This window comes from Athene cunicularia, assembly GCF_003259725.1.
Source record: "Athene cunicularia isolate RWA chromosome 5 unlocalized genomic scaffold, athCun1 chr5_part3, whole genome shotgun sequence".
NCBI lineage: Eukaryota > Metazoa > Chordata > Aves > Strigiformes > Strigidae > Athene > Athene cunicularia.
The window spans coordinates 7,130,623-7,156,518 of record NW_020799103.1 but is presented as its reverse complement, the minus strand read 5'-3'; the positions used below and the strand labels follow the sequence as shown (position 1 = coordinate 7,156,518).

The 25,896-nt window shown below is 37.8% G+C and overlaps 1 protein-coding gene across 1 annotated transcript in view; it reads left to right on the top strand.

The window, feature by feature from the left end:
- Positions 1-25,896, top strand: part of PRMT3 (protein arginine methyltransferase 3) — a gene marked incomplete at its 5' end in the record, with an annotated part of 70,943 nt that overhangs the window by 37,704 nt on the left and 7,343 nt on the right. The window contains 3 exons of the mRNA XM_026850690.1: positions 2,891-2,977; positions 15,276-15,326; positions 15,527-15,614. Of these exons, the coding sequence (XP_026706491.1) occupies positions 2,891-2,977; positions 15,276-15,326; positions 15,527-15,614 (226 nt within the window). The remainder of the gene's footprint in view (positions 1-2,890; positions 2,978-15,275; positions 15,327-15,526; positions 15,615-25,896) is intronic.

The following is a 25,896-nucleotide window of genomic DNA, read 5'->3' as shown; positions in this document are numbered from 1 at the left end:
CAAATTATTGTTTAAGATTTTCTTGCCTATGATTTTATTACAGAGAACATTTTAAAGTATTAAGTTTTTTAAATTGGGTATTCAAATGTAAGAAGTGCTGGGACTGATATTTCTTTAACTTAACTAAATTGGATGACTGGTGCATCTCTGCTTTCTTTATTTGTAGGTGTTGAAGTAATTACAGATGTCTTGCATTTTATTCTGAGCTTATTGACTAGACTCCCTCTAGAGTGAGTGAAATAACATTCCTAAGGACACCTACAATAAGTTGTGTGACTTGAGGCTTACAAATTTCTGTTTTCCTTGAGTGTAAGGAGAGGGTAGAGTCATCAAAGCAGTTGTTGAAATATACTCTGTAGACTGTCATCATGGGGAAGATAAATTCAACCGTTAGTGAATGAATGCACACAAAACAGAGTTACTGAGATCAAGTATCTGAGTCAATAATTGTTAGCTCTGACAGGTTTGATTGTACAATGAGTGAGGCATAGGCACTTTTCCTGCCTGCCACTTTTCTCTAACATTTTGCATGCTCTGATTCAAGTGAAAGTGTAGTTCAGTACTTCTTACTAATAGGTCAAGCTTCATATACAGAAAATAACATATAACATGCTCTAAATTAACAGTTGTGTTGCTAAGTTGAACTTTGTCGGTTTGTTAGGCAAACAAATAAATTAAAACACTTCTTAACCTGGAAAGTGTTGAAAATAACTATAGTTAAATGTGTCCAATGCAGCCTATAAGCTGCTGTCATTTTAGAAGCAAGATGCTTTCCTGATAACAGTACCCGTCCCTTTCTAGTAAGTACTGCCATGAGCAGTCACTGTCCAGCACCAGTGTATGTGCTTAGCCCATTATGTTACTGTGCAGCATTTTGCATAATTGTTATACTTAATGGGTTTATATGCATTTGTTATCAGTAGCAATTGTCATTTTAAAAAATAACCTAAAGTCAATGCATGAGCTCGTTTGGAGTTACAGTACAAAATAGTAAAATTAATGAGTTGAGCAACAGTGGCATTATAGGTAAATTGTTTTAATCGATAGGCATTCCACAGAACAAATGGAATATATTTCTGAGGGAAAGTTTAAAAACGTTCCAATTTATCATATGGTTATTACAGAAGCTATTTTAGTGTGTTTGCCCAGATTATCTGCTGCTTCTTTTGTATAGTTTATAATGTAACTTTTCAGGAGGCAAAAAAGTCCCTGAAGAAAGATAAGGCAGCAGCAAGAAATACTGATTAATAATGTGTATGACTTTTAACTTCAGCAGTATATGATGTTCTTGGATAAAGCATTTTAACTAGTTTGTAAACTGAAGAACTGAATACAGTGAAAAAAAATGTGGTGGAATTTTTGTGAAAAACTAAAATCTGAATATTTCTCTTTAGAAACTCGTTTTTTTTTTAAAAAAAAATATATATATATATAAAAAAATATAAAAATATATCTTTAAAATAATATTGAAATGCAGGTTGCAGTTTGATTTGACACTGTTACTGTGGTTGTCCTGGATGCTGTTGTTTTCTGTTACTTTTAAAATAGCAAAGCAGTTCTTTGCCTTGTGTGCTGCTTTTTTTTTTTCCTTCTGTTGTGTTACTGATATTTCACTGTTACATCACTGCACATGGTTGTGCTGCTGTTCAGAAGGGCCTGCATAGGCTGGAGAAATGGGCCAGCGACAGTCTTGAGCATAGGACTCGGGGCAGTCAAAGGGCCATGCAGAGTCCTGCAGCCAGGGATGGAGGAATAACCCCAGGCATCAGCAGAGGTGGGGGCTGCTGGCTGGGAAGCAGCTTTGCGGAGAAGAATTTGGGGGTCCTGGTCAACACCAAGTTGTCCGTGAGCCAGCAACACGCACCCTTGGGGCAAAGGCAGCCAAGCAGCCTCCTGGGCTGCGTTAGGAAGATGACTGTCACCGGCAGGTCAAGAGAAGTGAACTTTCTCTCGTACTCAGCCCAGGGAGACGGCCGTGTCCCACGTCGATGGCTTCTGGAGTGCTGTGCCCAGTCCTGGGTTCCCCAGTGCAGGAGTGAGGTGGATGTCATGGAGTGTGACCAGGGACAGGCCAAAAAGCTGCTGAAGGGACAGGAGCATCTGTGGTGCAGGGAGAGGCTGAAAGAGCTGGGCTTGTGTTATCTGGAGAAGAGAAGGCTCAGAGGAGATTCTTATCAGGGTGTGTAAATGCCTGTTGGTGGTGGGAGTAAAGGAGGTGGGGCCAGACCCTTGTCAGTGGAGCTCAGGGTCAGGATGGGAAGCAACAGGCACAGGTTGAACCCCATGTAGTTGCCTTTGAAGCCAAGGAAGCACTATTTTCCTGTGAGGGCAATTGCACAGTGGCAGGGGTGGGCTTGGGAGGTTGTGGAGTCTATCCTTGGAGGTATTCAAAGCAGTTTGGACATGGTGCTGAGCAGCCTGCTCTAGCTGACCCTGCTTTGAGCAGGGGGTTGGTCTAAGTGATTTCTAGAGGTCCATTTCAATTGTTCCATGATCAATACAAAACTAATCTGGCAAATCAAAAAAGCCCAATTTTAACCCATACTGGTTTCCTACTGTAGTTTACTGTGTGACTTCATGAACAAGGAGTAAGTTGAAGGTGCCTGTGAAAGCTGCTTAATTTCAGCAATGGGCAGCGCTCATAGAGTAACTTGTGAGCTACTATATTTACTTCTGTACTGCTGCTAGTCAGAGTATCTATTTTGGCATTTGGGGAAGAGGGGTTTTAGGTGTTCTGTCAGTGTAGGTCTCTTCCTATTTTTGAAGTGCTGAATTAGTATTGCCCTAGAAAACTTGTCTATGGGAGCAACTGAACAACCTTCATCCAAAGGAAGATCTTAAATTAAATTCAGTACTGTTACTGACAGATTCGTATTATTCCTTTCGACAGCGTATTGACTGTAATACTGCATCCACTCCAGACTTAGAATTCTCTTCAGATTTCACCCTGACCATTACAATGAGCACAAAGTGTACGGTAAGACAATTTTAGTTTCTTCATATATGGTCTGTATTGCATTGGTCTAATAGATAGTGCATTAATTAAGGTTCATTTATCATTTGTCCTTGCCTTCAAACACTCATTTCTGTAGTACCGAGATGTCGAACAAGCCCGTTTTGTAAAGAGATAGATGTAAAACTCCAGTAATTGCATTACAGTATAATACAGGTAGATGAGGAAAGGGCAGATAAGGAGACAGCACTGGGGTTCTGTTTTGTTCTCTAGTCTGTTTTCTGAAATAATAGTTTACTGTTCAGACATGCTGTTACCACTGTGCTCAAGAATGATGCAGTCACTAGTCTCAGAAGAGCTCTTCTGAGCTTTTTAATAAAAAGAGTGAAAAACAAAATAGATACAGGAAAGGTAGACTATAGCTCATGTAATAAACATAGCAGCTCATATGGCAAACAGTTTCTCAAACAGGGAAGTTCATGAACTTTAAGTCTGAAGACTGAGAGGGGAACAAATACAGCATTAGAATCTCAATCTGTTAGCCAGGGTTCTTACTGCATCTTTATCTATCGTACTCAAGTTAGTACTCTTACTTTATATTAGTATGATGTATTCAAAAGACCACTAATTCTAGAAAGGCTGTGGAGTTGAACTGGAGGAGTGTGCCAACTACAGCAAACCCAAGCTTATGCATCTTTGACTGGGGCATTAAGTCGAGTAAAGAATCTCCAGCAAATCTTGTAAGTCTGATCTCACTCAGCTGAGTAGTATTTGTCTATTAAACACTAGTTAAGATGAAAAGAAAGAAAAGAAAAAATAAGTTTCAGTCTGAGCTTTAGAATCAAATGAAGACTCAGTACTAGGGCATCTTTCAAACACTTCTTTGACATTGTGCCTGCATTGTTCAGTATGAATCTACATAAATACACATTCATTTTGCAGCTTTTTTCTTGGTCATTCAGTATCTGGTAGTTAGGAGAAAACAGAGAAACACAGATTTTTGGATTAATGAAAAAAGACCCCTATTTATTTCCGCGAAGGGCCCATACAATTTATGTTGTGTGTTTTGTATTCCATTTTTGAAGTGTAAGTCAAGATAAATAAATATTTTTATTTAACATACTTCATGTAAGGGTGTGAGTGACCTCAAAACATTTTATGAATGTGTTTAAAGCTAAAACAGATTAGGTATTCCAACATGAATATTCATAAGTGTTTAGACTGATACCTATGTGAGGATACCTTTACCTAGTTAGGATGCACAGCTTGCTTTGTTGGGATAGGGAAGAAAATAATTACATAGAAGGATTTTTGTAGTGTTATTGTTAGGCAGGGCAGTTAGGATAAAGATGAGGTACAGATGAGAAAGTCTGGTGGTGGCTTAGATTGAAGTAATGCATTGAGTTATTAAATAATAAATTATAAGCAAAGGCAGGATGACCTAATTTTTACAGATTTTATGATTGCAGTAACATGCTTTTACATTCGACATCAATTATAAATTCTTTCTAACAATTTATTGAAATGTCCTAATCAGATTTGACAGAAGTTTGTATTAGGTTCTGAGATCTGTTGTAAAAACGAAATAGTATATTGTGATACTTCTGCTGGGAGTTTGATACTTAGCTTTAAGTCACGGCACATCACAACATCAAGTCCAAAGGGGTCATTGGTAGTTAATTTTTAATATATTGTGATAGGTTTGTTACAACTGGTTTATTTGGCTTTCGTGTGTGTATATGAAGAGGAGAAACAGACTTTTAGTATGGATACAAATAATATGTTGCTGTATAATATAGGCACTTGAGCTGATATCCAAGTCTTGGATACCTATGTCAAGCAATATAATACCTGGTTTAGGATGGGTCTGCGTCTTAGTTCATGCTGCTGCATCTGCTGCCACTTCTGCTGTGTAACAGGATGCGTAAGAGTTCGTTGGTGTTATAAAGTGAAGTTTTCCTGTGTATATAATTTAAAGCATTGTTGTTAGTGTGATTTAGTAGCTGTGTACAAACACTTCATAAGTATTTTGAATTATCACCAAATTAAGTAAAGACATGATAACCTCTTGTTTTTCATGAAATGGAGATCTATATCTTTTTATTGTGCATTTACAAAAAAAATCTCCTGTTTTTAATTGTCATAGGATCATAGAATAATTCTAGTTGCCTCAGGGCAGGGTCAGCTTTGATTTCAGACCAAGCTCCAGTGCAGCCCTGGGTTAATTTCGTTATGTGGCCACTTTTTGAATTAACTGATTAGTTAATAACTAATTAGTTGATGTTTGGGCAGAGTAAAATAACTTACTTTGTAAACATCATTTTCCTTAGCACTAGACCTTTACAAAAACTTGATTTCTGTTCTATGATTCTGTGGTATCATTGACTTATAAATCAAGATGTACATCTGCATTTTATGACTTGCAGGGAGAAGGGGAGGGAAGTGGGGGAGGAGCAGCGTTTCTGAAATTTTGCAGTGAATGCAGGTTCTAAAAAATGATCAGAACTCTGTAAAGTATTTTGCACTTCATCATTTAGGTTTATTGACACTTTGAGTGAAATTTCCACTCTTTCTATGATGGATTGTGGAATTTTAGTTGGGGGTTGACAGTTCATCCATCATATCAGGCTGCCTAACCTTGCAGTAAATGAACAATAAAAGTCCATTATTTATATTGAGAATTTTTGAGGAGATGCTTCAAGATTGCGATTTGTCCTCTGAAAATAACGTTTGATGTTTTTCTTGTTTGAATCCATGTTTTGTTGTTCTACTGGCTTTTCATTTTTTTGCACAAAATAATGCTTATATGTCACAGAATTCTAGCTTTTTGTACTTGTCTGTTCTGACTTTTGCATTTTAAAAATACGAACATTTTAAAATATTTTTTCTTTATTTAAAAAAAAAATCAAAAAATTAAACAATTTGGAAATCCATCCTTATATGCTTGTGTATATATATCACTTTTTTTAGCTTACAACCTAAAATTCATTTCAAAGCAGCTCTCTCCCAGCTCCTTCTGTGCCATAAAAGTGTGAAGATAGATTTGGTTGTCTTATTCCTAGTGTTGCCATCAACAGCCAAGTGAACTTCAGACCAGTGTTACCGTCAGAACTAGAATTCCCTCTGTTTAATGGTCTGTCTTCATAAACCAAACAAGTGGAAAGCTTGGGTGCATGGTGCTACGTTAGTGATTTTGTGGATCCTGTTGCAGGTGGGCTACTAGTTTGCACTGTGTCATCATGTTGTGGGGCACGGGTTTCCATGCTGTTTGTTTCCAAGGCACGGTGTGGGTGTGGAGAAGTGTACATACGGGAGACATTCTTACATGGAAATGGGTCAGCAGCATGGAATGTGTGGTTGCTGTTGCTGAACTTGTTTTTGCAGATGTTAGCACTCACAGGAGGTAACTTAGCAAGTGCACAGTTGTGACCACCTCTGCTTGGAGTACCCAACATCATATTCAGTGTTGAAGAGCTAAGCTTTCAGCTGACAACTCTGGAGGCATTAGTCATGTTGGGGTCTGCCGCTTCCTCCCATCAACCTGTTTACCTGCCTGTGGTAACAGGACAGAAAGTTGTAAAAGCTGACAGGAGTCACAGCCATAATGCAGTCTGTTTACCAACTCATTGCACCATTTGTTTTGATTGGACTTGGAACATCCCCAGGACCCCTCAGGCAGGAGAGGCTGTACTTCTCATTTCTGTGGCAAGATGTCAAATACCTCTAAAATCTGACTTTAGTTTTTTTTCCTCAGTCCGTTTGCCCCTCTGCCCCCCTCCCTTAATAGATAGTGTTTGAAATCCTGTGTTTATTTTCAGTCTCAAGAGAGAAGCTGACCTCTTCTTATTTCCCCATTCTTTATTCTTCTTAATTGTTCTGTTAAACGCTTTTGGGAGGATTTCGTAAAGGCTGTGGGGAAGCTTCACCTAGTAGAGAGCTAGGAACAGAGCTTCCTTTCTGTTTTTGACTGGAGGGAGCACAGGAAGATTAGCCTCTCAAGCTTAATGCTAACCTTTGGGATTTGTCATCTACCTCTTTCTCATCCTTTGATTTTTTTTTTTTTATTTTTTTTTTTTCCCTGCCCTCCAATTTGCTTGGTCACTTTTTAGTACAAACCTTTTAATTACTGAAAACGCAAGTGCTGAAATAGATATTTCTCTTCTTTCTAGGTATTATTGCTGGTTTTGCTCTTGGAGGGTCTTCCTGCTGACCTCTTGGCTAATTATCTGATTGTATGATACTGCCACTTTAATTGTACTAGAGGTTGTTTGAAAACCATGCAATTCAGTATGCAAATAAGCGAACTGTTTTCTGTGTTTAGCTAAATGGACTAAGGACAAAATGCCCAGGCTTAGTGATGAGCTTCTATGAAATAGAAAAACTGTGTAGCTCCTAAAACCTAAGAGTATAGTATTAGTTGCCACATATCTGATTTGTCTGTCCTTCCACCTGTAAATTATTTTAAATCGCTCTCGTAATTTTGTAGGGGGAAAAAAACCAAACCAAACCAAATGCTAGCGGGGTATTAAGTCATATTCTTAACAGGTCAGCCTGATGTCTATCTGTAGGTGCGTTCTAAGTGTATTGTGGAGGCTCATGCAATGCATTTGAGTCATATCTTTAAAAAAAATGCTTAATGCTCTAAATAGGTTTTTCTTCCCAATGTTCAAGCAATTAGTCTTGAAGAAAAAAAAATCTTAATAAACCTGCAAAATATGGAAATATTGAGCAAAAATAAAGATTTTTAACTGATCTTGTATGTGATGCTTAATCTTTCAGAAGCTGGGGGTGAATTCAGGGCTTTTTTTTAGAGCACGTATTCTTTCTGTTGATTTTACTTTCATTTGTTCTCTGGTTTACCACAAAGTAGTATCTTTTAGCATTAAATTTATTTATCATTACTTTAGTTTTCAAAGAGTGAAGATTTTTCTAAGCATGAAACAGTTGCATGGAATCATTATATAAAATTGTTCCAAAGCACTTTTAGTGCAAGTTGACTTGATTTCAGTCTTACAAAGATAATGCCCCAAAATAAATTTAATTAGCTGCAAAAGTGCATTTCCCTAGTGAAGAGCTAGGGTTTGTCACTACTGATTTTAGTGAGACATCTGGCTAATATCAGTTAGTAGATGCTGCTAGGAAAATATTCCATTAATTGTGTTCTAAGTTGATCACTGTGTGAGCTTTTGAGATAAAATATAATGGTGATTACCCTCAGTATAGAAATCAATTGACAAACTTTCTCTTTTGTTTGCGAGCGTTTCCCCTGTGAGTCCATCAAGGTTGATCTTTCCTAGCTGAATAACAATATCCCCTGGGAGCAAAATGGCAGTATCTCTTCATTGCTCCCAAGAGATCTTGTCAAAAAGCAGGGGATGTGTATAAAAAGTGGGAGGGAGAAGGGGGGTGAAAGAAGGATAATGAAGCAGGCAACGTGACTGAGGTATTAAAACCTTTAGGCGGAAAAAGGAAGTTGAGTTGACTGTAGAAAATTATTTTTACTAAGGAAAAAATCTTTGCACATTAAAATCCTAAATACTAGACAGTTTCATTTCTTAACATCCAATCTTCCACTTGGGAGCTCACAATAAGTATTAGCATATAAATCTTTAATTCCAACTTTAGCTGAGAAACTAAATTTTTAAAGCTAGAAGTTGGAAATCTGGCTATGGGTACCACAATCAAATGCATCCTGTACGCCTTATTTCTGTTTAAAGGAAAGACTACTGTTATGTTACGAAGCGGTGTTTGTTCTTCTGATCTTATTTAGTTATTGGCAGTCTCCTCTACAGTGTTCTCCAGGTTCTTAGTATTTTCAAAACACGAAATTGCTGGGTTTTAATAGCAAGGGATTTCTTTTCCCTGTGATAAAAATGCAGCAACTCTGCTGCATGGATGACAAACATTCCATCTCCATGCTTGGATAAACTCCATCAAAAGCACATTATCTCCTACTTCTGTGGCCAGCTGTCTAATTGTATTTGTTGTAGCCACTCGCTGTTGGAACATGATACTAGTGAAGAGCAAGAATGATAAATTACTCACTGTAGGTGATAGCAATGATGATAATTTTTAATTTCCATGTTCCTAAGTGAATTGGTAAGGATGTCTTTGCGTTCTCATAAGGAGTCGAGCAGTCTCATTTGTTTTACCCTGTTAAAATGCTGCATGAACAGCCAGCTGTTTTCTTTAGAAAAAAAGCCTTAGTATTCATACATATTTAAGTAAAATTTGGACTCCCCTTCTCACTTCAACTGAAGGCTCTTAAGTGGAAAAGTATAAATAATATGTACTAATATTCATCTATTATGTATGTTGAAGTATTTTGTGATCTTAATATATTTGGTACATGTTACGTGAATAAAAGGGAGAAAAATAGGCTCAAAATAATTCATCTGGCAGGGAAGAAAAATATGCTCAAGACAAGCAGATCTTACTGGGAGGACGTTTTTCATTTACAGTTCATATGGTTGCATGAACACCTTAGAAATCCTCAGTGATGGATGGAGGCCTTAAGCTACTTTGCATGAACTCTTCATCAAAACATGGATTTGACAGTCAGGTAGAAGTTAGTGGCTGCTATTCTAATTTCAGGAATATTTTATTCTTAGTTGAGTGAACTTTATAGGATGATGCTTTGCAGTCTCAGTAATGTATATCTGTTCCTAAATATTTTCTTGGTTCTTTATTTAACTACTTAGCTTCCTTGGTAAACATGGAGACTTTGTTCTAGGGTTGAAGTTTTTGTCCTCATAGCTCTGCTTTTCTCCTGGCAATTTATTTGAGAACAGAAAGAATAATATTTCTGCAGTGTTTCCTAATATTGAACATCCTTTGAGGCTAGAGCATGTGTCAGGCTAGAGTTGCAGTTATTTATTATCAGTTTAGAAGTCATTATTTCTGTTTTCCTTTTTCATGCTACTCAAGAGACTGGCACTTGAAAGATTCTTCCAGAGGAGGCTTAAGTTCTTGCTGATTAGTCGCTGGTGAAGTTGTAAATGAGCTGTCAAAGGTGGCAAAAAGACCATGGAAACTGCATGCAAGAAATAACTGTTATCCTTATGCTTAAAAAAACCCCACCAAACAAAAAAATCCACCAAGGCAGTAGTTCTAAATATCATCTAGAATTTATGGGGGTAATATCTGCTTTGGATTTTTTTCTTCAGTTTGACTTCTTGTAAAAATTCCACCTTTAATAAAAATTGGCCAGCCCTGTATTCTGTTTTAATATGCTTGTGTCTGTGATTGCTTCTGTATGCCACTTGTAAGAGTTTGATTTTTTTTTTCCCCTTATATTTTGCTGTTTAGCTACATGTGTTAAATTTTACAACACGAAGCGGGGGATGGGGGTGTTGAATCTTCCTTCAAGCTGTAAACATTCAAAATATCTTTCTTTGTATGTAGCATTGCATATTTAATAGAAGTTTGTGATTGACTGTTACAGCTACTGCAATTTGTGGTAGTGTTCAAAAGTGAAATGAAAATAAAATATTTTGAACTTCAAGTTTACAGAACTATTTCACTGCAATGTACTTAAATATAAAAGATACGTATTATTCATTGTTCATTTCAGCATAAAACCACCACCAAGTAAATAATAGAAAAAAAATGTTTAGGTATAAGGTAAGATATAAATTCCTAAAAAGATAATAATCAGAACCACAGTTTTGTAGCTAGTTTTGTATTATCCGGTATTCCAACTTTGATTTGTGTAGGGTTTTAGATTTGTGAGATATTATTTTTAAACATACAGGACTAGTGGTTGTAGATAAAATTGTAGAAAGTATGATCTGCATGTACTTCTGGCTTTTTCTTTTCCAAAGGCATTAATGTGGGGTACCAGGTAATTTCTGTAGTGGTGCAAGGCCGCTTCAAGGACCAAAGGGTTTGGCCAACCCTAACCCTAACCTTTGTTCACAGCTTTCTTAGCACTTGCATTTGGGAGTATTGAAATAGGCTTCTGTAATGCAGAGATTTTAGTTTTTCGTAACTTCTTCAAGGAAGACTTAACTACTGTTTCATGTAGAAGCAGAAATTTCAATGCTTTATGTAAAGCTTCTCGGAAAACACTGAGGGGAGAAATAACTAGAACTGTATAGCAGCTTTGAATCCTCCAATACTTTGCCAGTGAGATTGAATCATTTAAACGGAAAAAGACCTTTAAGATCATTGAGTCCAACTGTAAATATAACATTGCCAAGTCCACCACTAAACCACATCCCTAAGTGCTTAGATCTACATGTCTTTGAAATATCTCCAGGGATGATGACCCAACCACTTCCCTGGGCAGCCTGTTCCAATGGCTGATAACCCTTTCAGTGAAGAAATCTTTCCTAATATCCAGTCTAAACCTCCCCTGGTGCAACTTGAAGCTGTTTCCTCTTGTCCTATCACTTCTTACCAGGGAAAAGAGACCAACACTCATGTCAGTACAACCTCCTTTCAGGTAGTTGTAGAGAGCGATAAGGTCTCCCCTGACCATCCTCTTCTCCAGGCTAAACAACCCCAGTTCCCTCAGCCTCTCCTCATAAGACCTGTGCTTCAGATCCTGCACCAGCTTTGTTGCTCTTCTTTGGACTCTGGCACCTCAATATCTTCCTTGTAGTGAGGGGCCCAAAACTGAACACAGTATTGAACACAGCAGTACAGAGGGACAGTCACTTCCCAGTCCCTGCTGGCCACACTGTTCTGATGCAACCGAGGATGGTATTGGCCTTCTTGGCCACCTGGGCACACAGCTGGCTCCCAGTCAGCCAGCTGTTGACCAGCACCCCCAGGTCCTCTTCTGTTGGGGCAGCTTTCCCCAAGTCTAGTGTTTCATGGGGTGGTTGTGACCCAAGTGCAGGACATGACCCTGAGCCTTGTTGAACCTCATACAGTTGGCCTGGGTCTATCACTCCAGCCTGTCCAGATCCCTCTGTAGAGTCTTCCTACCCTCACGTAGATCTACACTCCCACCCAACTTGGTGTCATCTGCAAATTTACTGGGGGTGCACTTGATCCCCTCATCCAGATCATTGATAGAGATATTAAAGAAATCTGGCCCCAGTACTGGGCCCTGGGGAATGTTACTCGTGACCAGCTGCTAACTGGATTGAACCTCATTCACCATGATTCTTTCAGCCATCCAGCCGGTTTTTTAACCCACTGAAGAGTGCACCCATCCAAACCATAGGCAGCCAGTTTCCCCAGGAGAATGCTGTGGGAAACAGGTTTAGTAAAGACTTTAATATTGCAAAGAAAGCTTTCTTTCTGTATTAAAGATGTAGTGTCACTCACCAATTTTTTGAAAATTAAATGTTTTGATGCTACTAGAATAACTGAAAAGATTTATAATATTGAGCTGTAATGAAAAAAAGCTACACTCTGGATTTAAAGTGTCCTGGTAGGAATTAATTGTTAAAATTTGTACTTGCTCTGTGTTAGATAAATAAAACCAGACCATCATAGTAAGGCTATAATGGTCTATTCTTTGAATTCCTAGATTACTTTAAGCAAAGCTTGGGTGGTTGTAAGAAGCTGTCAGGTTCTTTTCTGGTATGAACAAATCACTGAACTGGGTGTCAAGAGCTTTGACATAGGCCCACCCATTCTTTAGACTAAGGTTTTCTGGATTAACTGCAAATTTGAGTCTTCCTTTTCTCTTGAGTTCCTTCCTTGCTTGCTTCCTACAAAAAAACTCTTAAAGCTATGCTGAGATCCTGCATGCCCTCCCTGTATTTTATCCTGGAAGCCCAGCCTGTTTCTTTTGATAAAACTTCTAATTGAATGATTCATACTCAGAAGTATTGGAATGGGTTGTATGAGTTGTTAAAGGAAATATCGAGACAAGTAGCTAACTACATACTTTTTTTTTTGGCTCAACTATTTCAGTATCAATGTTGAAGGACATATATCCATTTTAGAACGTAACAAAAAATTGAATGGATCAATGTAGAACTCTTGTTCTCTGTAATCCTTTGAACTTGCGCTCTGTGATCCTTGGAGCTCTGCATAAGGTGGCCTTTTATGTGTAATAGTTAGCGTTACTATCTCTAGATAGTTGGTGTTTCAGTTAGAAAACCCCTGATACTGTAGGGAATAAGATGGTTATTTATCCTATTAATTTACAGAAGGCGTATAAATCCTGTTTCCCTGAGTATGGGAGGTAGAAAATAGCAGGGGACAGTTTCTTTGCTTCTAACTGCAGTTTCTTTTCAGCCCAGACTTGATCCCAAAAAAATGCTCATCTGGGGATGTTTTCTCAGGGTAGCACGAAGGGTGTTTCCGTTACTTCTTGCTGCCATGTATATAGATAATTGTATTTATCTATGTCTGCTTGGAGCCTTTAGCTTTCTGGTCCAAAATGTAGCTTGATTGTCTCATTTTCTTTGAAAGTAATTTTTTCCCCCCCCATAATTCTTAATGTACTTTTGTTGTCTCGACCTTGTTTTCCTTTCTTCAGTTATCATATCCTAGGTCTTATTTGTAAGCATATCACCAGTATTAACCTGATGATTGAAAACTATTTTTATGCCTTAGTAAATCTCTGACTAATGTCCAGAAAAGATTGTGCATCAATAAAAGTAGTCTGATGGATCAATAAAGCTTTGTCAAAACATTCTCAATCTTTACTCAAAAAAGACATATTAGAGATAAGGTTGTAATTCACCTGGGAATGAAATTCTCATCATTGAGTGATAAGACTTCACTTAAGGGATGGAAGAGTCGTTGTTTCCAACATCTGGTGCTCATTTGTCACAAAGGTCCCTCAGCGTCTCCTTGGTTCATTTTTTAAGGAATATTTACCCACATTGGAATTTGGAACTTTCCAGGCTTATCTGGAGTGACCTTAGGTTGAAAAGCTAATACAGGTGCATTAACATAGACTTAGTTGCTTTAAGATACTGTAATCACCCCCATGTTGGTGAAATCAGTTCTGGATTTCGACTACAGAGGAAAATTACTAGAATGGTTTAGCTACTGTTCATATTAAATGTTCCATAGTAATAAAGCCTTGTGCCATTCAGTGCATTACCTTAATTTTGTAGGCATGTTTGACTTTTTTTTTTCCTTCTTAATCTATCTCAGTCAATATGAAGAGATTGCTACAGAACTTGTCCTTTGTATCTGTTCAGAACAACCAGTTTTGTAGACTTAGAGTAGGAGACAAACACTGGTGCTGTGAGATAAATGTTATCATCAGTTGTTTGCAGTGAGTTTTCATGTTAGCAGGCTTGCCATCACTGACGTAGTACATATCTTACTTGAATGTGCTATAGCTGATGTGGGGAGAATCCCTTCCTGCTGTCCCAGGGATAGAGTCCCCAGGTGCTGTAGATGGAGTTACTCAAAAGCTCTGTGCTGGGTCATTTCTTCAGGCTGACATGTAACAGAAAAGCATAACTTTGCCTTGGGCCCACACCCTGATTTGCTTTAGCCTTTTTGTAGGGAGACAGTAGAAAGCAAACGAAGGTGAGCATGGACAAGATTTCAGGTGAAACTGTGGAGTGGATGGCATTTTATTAGCATCTTCCAGTTCTTTATTAGAATTCTTGAAATTTCCAGGACTCTCGTAAGGGTTTTTTTTATCAAAAAAGCAGGCCAGCATTGAAGGCCTGTGTAACTAGTAGTGTTGGTATAGTTTTGTGCACAGACTTTTTGTTTTTCTTTTCCAGCTGTAAGAAAAGTCCCACTAATGAATTATGCACTGAAGAGGCTTTTTTTTTTTTTTTGCAGTTAGAAGTGGGGTGGCAGGAGGGACAGAAGAAGGATTCCAGGGAATCCTATGGAGAATTGCTATTAGAAACTATTAACTGCTAGAAAGGCCAGCATGAAGCATTTGTGAATCTTTCTCCTTATCTGTGTGTGTAGTAGAGGCAAAAAAATATTCCCTGCTTGGTTATTCTCTACCTCTGTTCACAGGGAGCTTTTGTGGAGAATAGCGTTAAGCTATGCAAAGAGTGAACACGTCATGCAGGATCCCCCTCGTACTCTGTGTGTATCTCGTGAGAGTCGTGGGAGGAGACAAGGACTGAATTTTGTGCTTGTGGATTTGCACATCTGAAAGGCTGTTTTCTCCTATGTCATTCTAGTTGTAGTTAGGGTGTGGGAGTTATTTTGGAAACAGATTAGAATTTGATATGTAATAAAATGCAGTTACAGGGGGCTGAATATTCTCAAGTAGGACAAAAGTGTGATGACGGTTTATTTTTTGACTTGGGATTTTTAACATGCCTGAAAGCATAAATATAAGCTTGTTTCTCTTAGTAAAGGCTTGAAAAGGACTGGAAATCCCAATAAATGTATATATTAATGATAGACTTTCCTCTTTTTTTAATAGGCAGTTGCTGGTTATTTTGATATATTTTTTGAGAAGAACTGTCACAACAAGGTGAGTATTTCACATGCATTTTTAAAATGTCTTTGAGAGATGAGGGTGTTTCTGTATTTTATTCTGCCTCAAGGTGTTTGGTAGTCAGTCTGTTTTGTTGTAACAAACACTTCATGTGCATGTGTGTTTAGTAATTGATTGATGTGGTGTGATATCAAAAATGTTGTTGTTAATCAAACTCTTGAACTCTTCCATTGCAGGTCTTGTTTTCAACTGGTCCCCAGTGTACCAAAACACACTGGAAACAGACAGTTTTTCTCCTGGAGAAACCAATTCCTGTAGAAGCAGGTATATTTAAATTCTGTTGTGGTGCAACACTGATTGTGTTACACAGCTATTGTCATTAAATTTAAATCTAAAATACTTATAAAAAGATGTAAGTGTTTAAAAGATCTAGGAAATAAATCTTTCAGCTGCTGTTAAAGAATTTTTTTGTCTCAGCAAAGCACTGGGACATATTGTATCTATACAAAATTCATGTTAAGAATACATATAAATGTCTGCATAGCTATGTTGTGAGTGTATGACTTATACTTGCATAGTTCCATACTGTAATTTTGATGAGAAAACCGTATCAAAGCATTTTTGAAGCAGAAAAATGCAAGACCAGAACACTGCTATTAATTTTCTCTTAATTTTAACATTACTGTTGTTCTTAAGTATCATATTTGTCAAGTGATTGCATAGAATTTTTTGTAGTGCTCCTGAACTATGCTGTATTTGTTAAATGAATCATGATTTGATTCATGATGTGTTGTACCTGGCACTGTGGGATTACTCTGTAAATTGAAAACAGTTTCAGATAACTTGCAGCCATGAACTTGATCCATTGAAGTATGGAAAATGTTTTTTTGATACACTGTAAATTTTTATAAAACGGATAAGTACTGTAATATGTTTCACCTTGAACTTGATGCAAGTAAAAAGGCTTTTGTTGTTGTCAGGGATAATCCAAAATTCAGATGATAGATTGTTGAGGTAAGATATTGAAGACTAAAGTGATGCTTGTTAGTGGTTTTAATTAGTTCACTTGGGTAAGTGTTGAAAACATATTTCCGTGCAAGTAGTCAAATATTCCTTGCATGGTAGACACAGAAATATGTGTATTGGCTGTCACAAGATAGTCATGCAAGAGGATGGGCACACAACAGGTCAGGAATGACAAGTCTTGCCCTCTTATTCCTGTAGAACTGCATTTTCTTTCAGACTCTCCTAGTCTTTTTAATAATCAATGGAAATTTTTATGCTGTTTTATTTTCATCCACTTAACCACTAGATATTTACTCACCACTGTTGAACTCTTACCTGATGATGAATTAATCATCTTTGAGGGCCATTTTTCATTACAGACCTAGCAGGACCAGGGGAAAAACCTCAGAATTGGGGCTCACTTCTGCTGGTTGGTTAATAAACTCATGGTAATATGTGGCCCCAACCTAAACAGTTTATAAATAGATTGGACGTATTGAGGGAAGACAAACAAAAACTTGTGTGGACACTGGGAAAAAAGACTGAGATCAAGAGGCTTAGAGGTGCTATAGAAAAGTATTGACATGGGTGGAATATTGTTTCTCTTAACAGACCTAATTATGAATGTACAATGGTGAAAGCAGCATCTAACCTCAACTAAACTGCTTTTACAGTTGCCTCTTCCAGCTATCATCCAGAGCTTCTTTCCTAAAGGCACTGTGGCCTATGTTATCTGACAAATCATTTCTTTCGTGTTTGACTTTATATTCTTAAACAACTTTTACTTGCATATTCTTAAGTCCTTTCACTACTTGGGGTGGACATACACATTGGTGCGTTTGTACTTGGCTTGTGTTCTGTTCAGGTTCTCTTTCTAGACAAGGCTGGATAAAGTCTCCTTGCAGAAACTCATTAAATTTCAATGTCATAGAGTGTGAAGGGAAATTTTAAGTGCAATGACATTTGTTAGAATATGCACATTATTTAATATTACATAGATCATTTGACATTTACCAAATGTGTGAAATCACTAGGAGGTGTGCCTGGCTCTAGAATTCTAGTCTAGGTACGGTGACTTTCTGAAGACAACTGCAGAAACAGTGTGCTTTGAAGCAGTGAACACAACCTAGTCGACCTTCAAAATCACTTTTGCCATAACTCCTGCCTTTATCTGTATTAGCTCATATTTCTTAAAATTACTCCCGTAACAAAACTCGTTCGAGTTGTGTTTCTCTTTAATTTTTACCCATCTCCTTCTCTTTGTAATTAATTGTTTCCCTCTCCCATCCTTTTACTCATTCTGTCTGTTTCTATATCTTATATAAATTTACCACTTTAATCTAGGATTCTGTACAAGTTATTTCTAGTGTTAGAGACCGTTCTGAGAGATACTCTTGATGTCACTTCCATTTCCTTTGTAATCCCGGTTTTTAATTTCTGTGGGATATTTGTTCATGGATGACATAAACCCAACAGGGCAGATGGTGTTTACTGATACTTACATAGGGATGTTTCTTTATTTAGGTGATATTTTTGAAAATAACATTTGCTTTGACTTTGACCCTTCTCCTTCATTGTTTCAAAAATCCTTTTTCCTCAACACGTTAAGAACAGATTTCCCTATCTTCCTTTTTTCATATTGTAAAAATAGTGACTTAAGTATTCATCTTGATAATTTGTGGTTAACCATATTCTTTGGTTTCTTCTGTCTTTCATTTTCCGTTTCACCAACTGAAGAAACTGCTCAAACTTCTTTTGCAGTATATGTAAAGTTGCACTTCCAGCTGTTTGTCATCTGACATTTGGTAAGAAGCAGTGCTAATTCATTCATGTTTTACTATTGTTAGTACCTGACATGTTGACCTGACTTCCACTGCAAGTGTACTTTGCTTTTGGGGAAACTTTTTTTCTTCAAGGGGACTTTTCTCAATGCAAGTTTACTGAAGAAAAAAGTCACTCCATTAGATTAAATACATTTGCATCATTGCAAGGCTTCAGCCTTTTATGTCTATCCTTGTGTTTACAAATATTCATCAATACTCTATATGAATTCTTAAAATAAGAAATATATAGCAATGGGAGATAAAGACAACTCACTTGGGACTAAATGTGTTCACATAATCATTTAGGTTGGAAAAGACCTTCAAGATCTAGCCCAGCCATAACGGAACACTGCCAGGGCCACTAAACCACATCCCTAAGTGCTTAGATCTACATGTCTTTGAAATATCTCCAGGGATGGTGACTCAACCACTTCTGTGGGCAGTCTGTTCCAATGGCTGATAACCCTTTCAGTGAAGAAATCTTTCCTAATACCCAATTTAAATCTTCCCTGGTGCAACTTGAGGCTCTTGCCTCTTGTCCTTTCACTTGCTGCTTGGGAGGAGAGACCAGCACCCACTTCACTACAACCTCCTTTCAGGTAGTCATAGAGAGCGATAAGGTCTCCCCTGACCATCCTCTTCTCCAGGCTAAACAACCCCAGTTCCCTCAGCCTCTCCTCGTAAGACCTGTGTTCCAGATCCTGCACCAGCTTTGTTGCTCTTTGGACTCACTCTGGCACCTCAATATCTTCCTTGTAGTGAGGGGCCCAAAACTGAACACAGTATTGAACACAGCAGTACAGAGGGGCAGTCACTTCCCAGTCCCTGCTGGCCACACTGTTCTTATACAACCGAGGATGGTATTTGCCTTCTTGGCCACCTGGGCACAGAGCTGGCTCCCAGTCAGCCAGCTGTTGACCAGCATCCCCAGGTCCTCTTCTGTTGGGGCAGCTTCCAAGCCAGTCGTCTTCAAGCCTGTAGAGTTGTGTGGGGTTGTTGTGACCCAAGTGCAGAACATGACCCTGAGCCTTGTTGAACCTCATACAGTTGGCCTGGGCCCATGGATCCAGATCCCTCTGTAGAGCCTTCCCACCCTCAGGCAGATCAACACTCCCACCCAACTTGGTGTCATCTGAAACACTGAGTCAGGACAAGTTCTTCCCCTAGTAAATATTGGAAAATAAATAGAAATTAATATTATTTGAGTCTTGAAATGATCTGACCACTGTGCCCATGGTGGCATTTGCTTTTAGTTTTTTAATAGGTTTTGAAAGAAGTATTTGGTGGTATAAAATGCATTTAGAATGCTTTATTGTTTTGAAAGCATCTTTTGGACAGGGCAGTGGGGTTTTTTTCCCCAGTAAAAAAATATGATTCACTTGGATTTCTAATCCTGACTGAAGTAGTAAGTCTCTATTGGATGCTTTATAGCTTTTGGGGATATGCCTGAAGTGGTCATAAAGCACTTAATTGTATTTGGATTTGCTCTGTAGAAGAGGTTGAGTTTACAGATATTTGAACCTGTTGGGTATTTAACAGAAAAAGGCTCTTTTATGCCATGGCAAAATTGTTTTGTTCTGCAGTGTGAACTAGCTAATTTTCTCAGCTGTTTGATGCCAGGTTATTTGTAAAACTAGATCTATTTTGTCAGCCATAAAAAAGACTGAATGTTTTGATCTCTAATCTAACAGTAACGGAATCAAGCCATCAGAAGCCAAAGGATGGGGCTTACAGCTAATCCTCCCTCTTGTGCCATTTCTGCCACAACCTGTGGGATGACATGGGAGAGGTTTAATCTACGTCCAAAGATTTGGAGAATGAGGCTGTAAAAGTTACACCTAATTAATACTTCTGATCTACCGCTGAATTTCAGCTTGATATCTATGGTAGCCAGCTTTGTATATAATTTTAATGGATAATTTCTAATGATTTGGTTTAGATATAGTGTGTGAGTGAGGGATAGTCTTTTACTACTCAAGTATTCTGAAAAGCTAGTTTTCCTCCTCACAGACTGTGATGAGAGGATTGAAGGTGATGTACAATGAAATAAAGCAAAATAGCATCAGTGTGTTGGATATGCTTTAACTGCTTAGCAAGCAGTAAAATGAAAGAAACTGGAGAAGGAAGCGAGATGATACTTTATTGCCAGAAAAAAAAGGGCTTTCTCAGACAAAAGAGTACTGTGTTGTAGACTCCCTACAGAGCACAAGACTTCACTTAGTAGCCCTTTCCATAGTTTGAAAATCTCTTTATTTTGAAAATTGAAATTGAGATGCCAGTGCAGTATCTATTTCTTATTAATGGTCCAACCATAAGTCACTTCCTTTTGTTGTTTGTTGAAATATTCCTGCTAAGTTTCATAGACGAAAAAATTATACACTGAATATGGTTTTCATTTGGTAGTCTCAAGCATTTACTAAATAAATAAAATGCTTTAAAAAAAATTTTTAAAGGGCCAGCCGAGTCTTTTCAGTAACAGTGCATTAAGTTAAAACCCAGATCTGTATGCAAGCAAATTCTATTAGCAATAAAACAGCATATTGTCAGCATCTTGTGTTCTTGATATTGCCTTGCAGTGGAAATAAAACCTTGATTTGTTTTTCTGTGGTGCTATAAGGGGCTAGCACAGCAAAACTGAAGTAGAACTCACATAACTAAGCCCCTGTAAAATCCTTGATTATCTTTAGCTCCTCAGTCTCCATAATTGGGTAGCTGTTTGTAAATGTACAAACTGAAAAATGTTAATTTGTCTACCTAGAGAGCTTTGTTAAAAGTAGGAGAACAACACTGGCACAATTAATCTGTCTGAATGTTTTGATCTTATACTGAAATACTTCAATATTATGCGTCCCAGTTGGATAATTTGGTTCCTAATTGAGATTTTATTGTCTGTTTTGCCTGTCTACAGCAGCAACATGGTGTCTATAGAATTCTGTCACTTGTTTTCTTACAAGTGATACCTCCAAATGTGATGCTTGCTTTTAAAATCTAGTAACTGTTAAAACTTGAATTTTGAGGTCACACTAAGTCTTCCATGTCTTATGCTGTATATTTTGAAATCTGCAGTTTAAAACCATCCTGCTGACTTGTCGGAAATGTTTCTAAGTGTGTCTTTCCAGCACTATATTGAGAGAATCTCTTCCCGTGGCTGTTTTATCTCATTAAAAGATAAGTTCTGTATCTAGACAGGGAAACTTGGATGGCATTCTTGTGCTATTCTGTGTGTCCCCTTGGCAAGTGCTGTGACTCAAAGGGCATATGGCTCCATAGAGCAACAACAATTTAGTTTTCTCAGAATTTTGTTGCAACTGCTGAGAGAGAAGGATTGGGACAAGGCTATACAGTTTAGGATCTCTACTACAAAATAGAGTGAATTAAGACTAGTTCTTGGTGAAGGAGTTTGGCCACTGCGGCTATACGTTTTGGAGGACCATGTATCTGGCCTTCGCAGTTCCCTGTAACTACTGTTTCTGGTACCTGAGCTATTCACAGTTCCCTGTAGCTACTCTTCTTCCTGGTACTGGAGCTCTCTTGGGCATCTCGGTCACTTGCTGTGTGTGCACGTTCCCTTAGGCAGCCATACAAGGCTGTCTTACCTGGCTCAGCTGGCTGGGTAGACTTCTTTGCAGCAGTCTAGTCCATAGTTTGTCTCAGGGTGTTGAAACATGCCAGTTTGGTACAAAAAAAGTCTTTGGAGAATATACTTAGAGCATGAAAGGAAAAGAGAGAACCTCAACACAGTTTCAGAAGAGGGTGAACAGTGATGTAACAGAAAGGAGTTGGCAAACAGCTGCTTAGTTTATAAAAGTGGGCAGCTGATGGATAATGCCAAAAGGATCAGTGGATCAGTGGACCAAAACTGATCAGATGGATAATGCCAAAAGGATCAGTGATGCTGCTTGGTGCAGAAGCTGCTCTTTGGATCTTCATGGGGTGGGGACTCCGTAAGAGAAGTGGACAAATGGGAAGGTGGCAATCTGTGTACAGCTGGCTGCAGGTGCCTGCGGTTTAGGGAGAGGAATGGGAGCATTAAGGGTAAACTATCGAGTTTAAGGGAGATGCTCTTGGTCCCACCACAAATTAATCTTGTAAGATGGATGGTATATGAAAACTACTTTCTAGTCAACTCTTCCAGAGTAACTCTTTTGAGTCTTGCTTTTCTTCAGTTGTGTGCTAGACCTCAATGTTGCCTAAGATAGTGGGTCCAGTTAGTCTAGAGTGGAAAACTAGATAATGTTTAAATTGTCACCCTCAAATGAGGAGAACCTTATCATGAGGAGCAGTGGAAAACTTACTGTTACATAACTGTGAAGGCATATATGACTGCCCCTTAGAAGTTTTGTCATTCTTACAGCGTAGGGAATTTCTAAAGGTATTTCTCACCAGTGATTCGGTGGTTAAAGTGTCTTTAGTCCAAATCCACTGCAGTTTTCTAGCAGCATTCCTTGAAACAATTCCAGTGAGATCCTTCATAAGATTCTTAAATTTTAACCTGGGGCAGAATGAGTGCTTTGAGTACCATGTTGTTATTTGTCTCACTGTTAGCTTCATAAAGCTCTTGCGCAGGAAGAAAAGAATGAAACCTGGAAGATAAGGATTGCTGGCTACCTTCAGTACCTCTTCCAATCTTTTGCATAATCACAGAGGGAGGGAACACCAAGTTGCATTAAAAGGCAGGGTTGTCTTCACATGACAAGTTCATTACCATGGATCATTTTAAGCCTTAAGTAGATGTTATGGTTACATATGCAGGAGGAGACTGCATGGAATCTTTGGGCTTGGTCAAATCCTTTTAGATCAATCAGGTTACAGACTGAAAAAAATATGATTTGTTGGGCCTAAACACATAGGTCTTACACACCTGAAAGATGCAGTTGCTTGCAGTTTTACTGATGGTAAAAGTCAGAACTAAAAAAAATATTTTGAATGTTCAGAGCACATGTATAAGGTGTCCTGTGAAGTGTGGAATCAGATGTGTATTATTTATCAGTATGGATTTAGGGATTTTTTTTTTTTTCCCTGCTAGCAAGCTTGTGCAGCACTTCTGCTGATTTTTTTTTTTTTTTTCCTTTTTGGGGACAAATTTCAGGGCTCCCCAAGGGATAATAAAAATGCAGGAAGGGGTTCGTAATGAATTCAGTTTTGTCCTAATCAGACTGCAATGGCACTGTGTGGTTTACTTGCATTCAACTGAGCGTGATAAGAGCAAGGTGATGCAGCTGAGTCCCAGAGACAGCTTCCTCCAGGCAGCTCACAGGACAGCAGAATGGTGAAAAAACATCAGTCATTTTCTATCTATGTGACATTGATTAATTGTTCAGAACTGCCTTTCTGTTATTGGGTTGCACTGCTGTTGTTTGCTTCGGCCCTCAGAAAGATTGGATGAAAAGGCAGATTTAATGTGATTACCGCATAAGAAATAGCTGAGAAAAATGGAGTGCTTTGTTTTATTAACTGCCTTTACAAACAGAAGCTGAGGGGTTTTGTTCTAGGAAGTGAGCTATAATTTATGTAATTAAATTTAAATTCTTAACTTTATTGTATTGCTTTGTTTTAATGTTTTAAATGGTAAGATTGAAATATGGATTCATTTAAATTGTGGAATTTTAGTTTTCATAGGCTTTTTAGTGTTAATGTTTTGAAAATTGTTGTTTTAGGATGTTAAAATATATCAAATAATTCATTTTTCAGCAATTCTGAAAATCTGTGTCTTCAAATCAGGTTCAACTTCCTAGCTGGAGAGAAGCTCTAATCCCCTTTTTAATTTACCCTGTCTTTCTACCTGGCAAATCTGTCTCTGTTTAAATAATCTATGAAACCATTTTATCAGTTCTTTGCAAATCACATTGTATCACATCAGTCATTTGTGTCCTAATAATAAATCTGCCCAGAAACTTTAGTGGAATCTCCAACTAACTGTTAAATTATGCAGAGAACACAGAATTACCAAAGAAAATGTATATTTTTTTAATCTTTTATACAAGTATTGGTACCATAGTCATTCTTTCTTTGATGTTTATATTTCAGCCTTTGACAAAATATCCTGCATTTATGATATATAATGTGGATCTTGTGTCACTTTACTGTTAGTGGATGTAACTGAGAATTGTGCCGAATGGAGAATTCTAAAATTCTTCCTGAATTTGAAACCGGATTCCAAATTGCTATTTGTTTTCATTTTTGCAATAAGAAATTGAAAACTTCAGCTTTTTAACAGAACATAAACAATAGCTTTTTAGGTTACAGTAAACAATGAACAGCTGGGAAATATTTTGAATCTAGTGAAATAGAAAAATAGTAATAGTAGATGTGTCTGGTGTGAGGGATGAGGATGTACAGGGCAAGGGAGGCCTTAAGGGAAGAGTAGCAGAGAATGTGGTGCTGTAGATCAACATCACGCCCTCCTATGATGTCTTTGGTAGAATTATCTGCGTAGATGTAGTTTGTGTGGTTATGAAGTGGCTCAGCAATGGACTTCCTAAATATTTACAGATATAACTTAATTTGCAAGTCTTATTAAGGACTGCAAATAAATTGAGATTAGTTTTTTTGAGTAACTGCAAGCAGCAGTCTTCACAAAAACATAGTCAAATTAAGAAAAATTCACTTGGTAAGCTCATTAAAAGCGAGGTTAAAAAGCCTGTGTAGGTAATATTTCCTTACAATATGAGGCATCATCTGTATCTGTGTCTGGTTTGGTTTTTTTTCTTTAGATATTAGAATATTCACTGTGCGTAGTTTCCAAAAGATAAAAAGAATGCAGTGTGTATGTTGGTCATCAAGCTAGAGTAGAGCTATAGGAACAGAATTTCTCAATACAGAGTTTTTGTGGTGACTTATCAGTTGCATAAAAGTTTGAGCTGTAACTGACCTTTTGAGTACCTGACTGAAGGCCACCAAAGAAGATACCCCGATTCTTGCACTCCCCCACTATATTATAGAAGGTGAAGATCCTCCGACCTCAAAATTAGTTTCTTGCTGGGGCACATCATTTCAGATACCTTGTTTGAAAATGCTAATGCTGTTGGCTTAAAGTTTTATTTTATTTTTTTTTCTAACATAAATGTGGTGCTATTTAAAAATTTCACACATTATTGTATTTAAAAACAGAAAATCCATTCTGCCTTTCTGCAGTCCAGGCGGTTGAATTTCACTTGTTTGTAAATAAGTAAAATAGACTAACCTGAAGGTGTTTGGGTTCAACTTCTGGGTTGTTTCCTGAGCTCTTATCAAAACTATGATTTAGTTATTTTTGTGTGTGACAAGTCTGAAATAATTCCTGTGCTAATCTGTGTTGGAAGCAATCTCTCTGCACAGTGTACTATAAGCATACCTTTTCATCCATATGTGACATTAATACATTTAGGCATGTATGTCTCTATCAACAAAGAAATTTACATTTGCAAATAAGTCTGCAGTTTGTTTCCATTCCGTTGCCTCTTTATTGTTTTTCTTTTTCCCTGAAACGAAAGACTTAAAGCTAAAGTCTTCCAAGTACAGATTAACAGCCACACTAATGGTTTTGAAATGTATTAACTTCTCTTCAGTATTTAGGGGGGATGATGTAGCCCAAATGCCAGTTGTATACGCTTTAGGGAAATTTATGAAACACTACCCCATATATTTGCTCTGCAGAGATCTGAGGCATTTCTTTTTGTTACCCCCTTGCTTCCCAGTCAGGCATGCAAGTCTGGAAGAATCTTAAGGCACTGCCCAGGAAATATGGAATTTGCTGGTGCATGGGATAGGGGTTGGGGGAGCAGGTGAAAGCTAGTAAA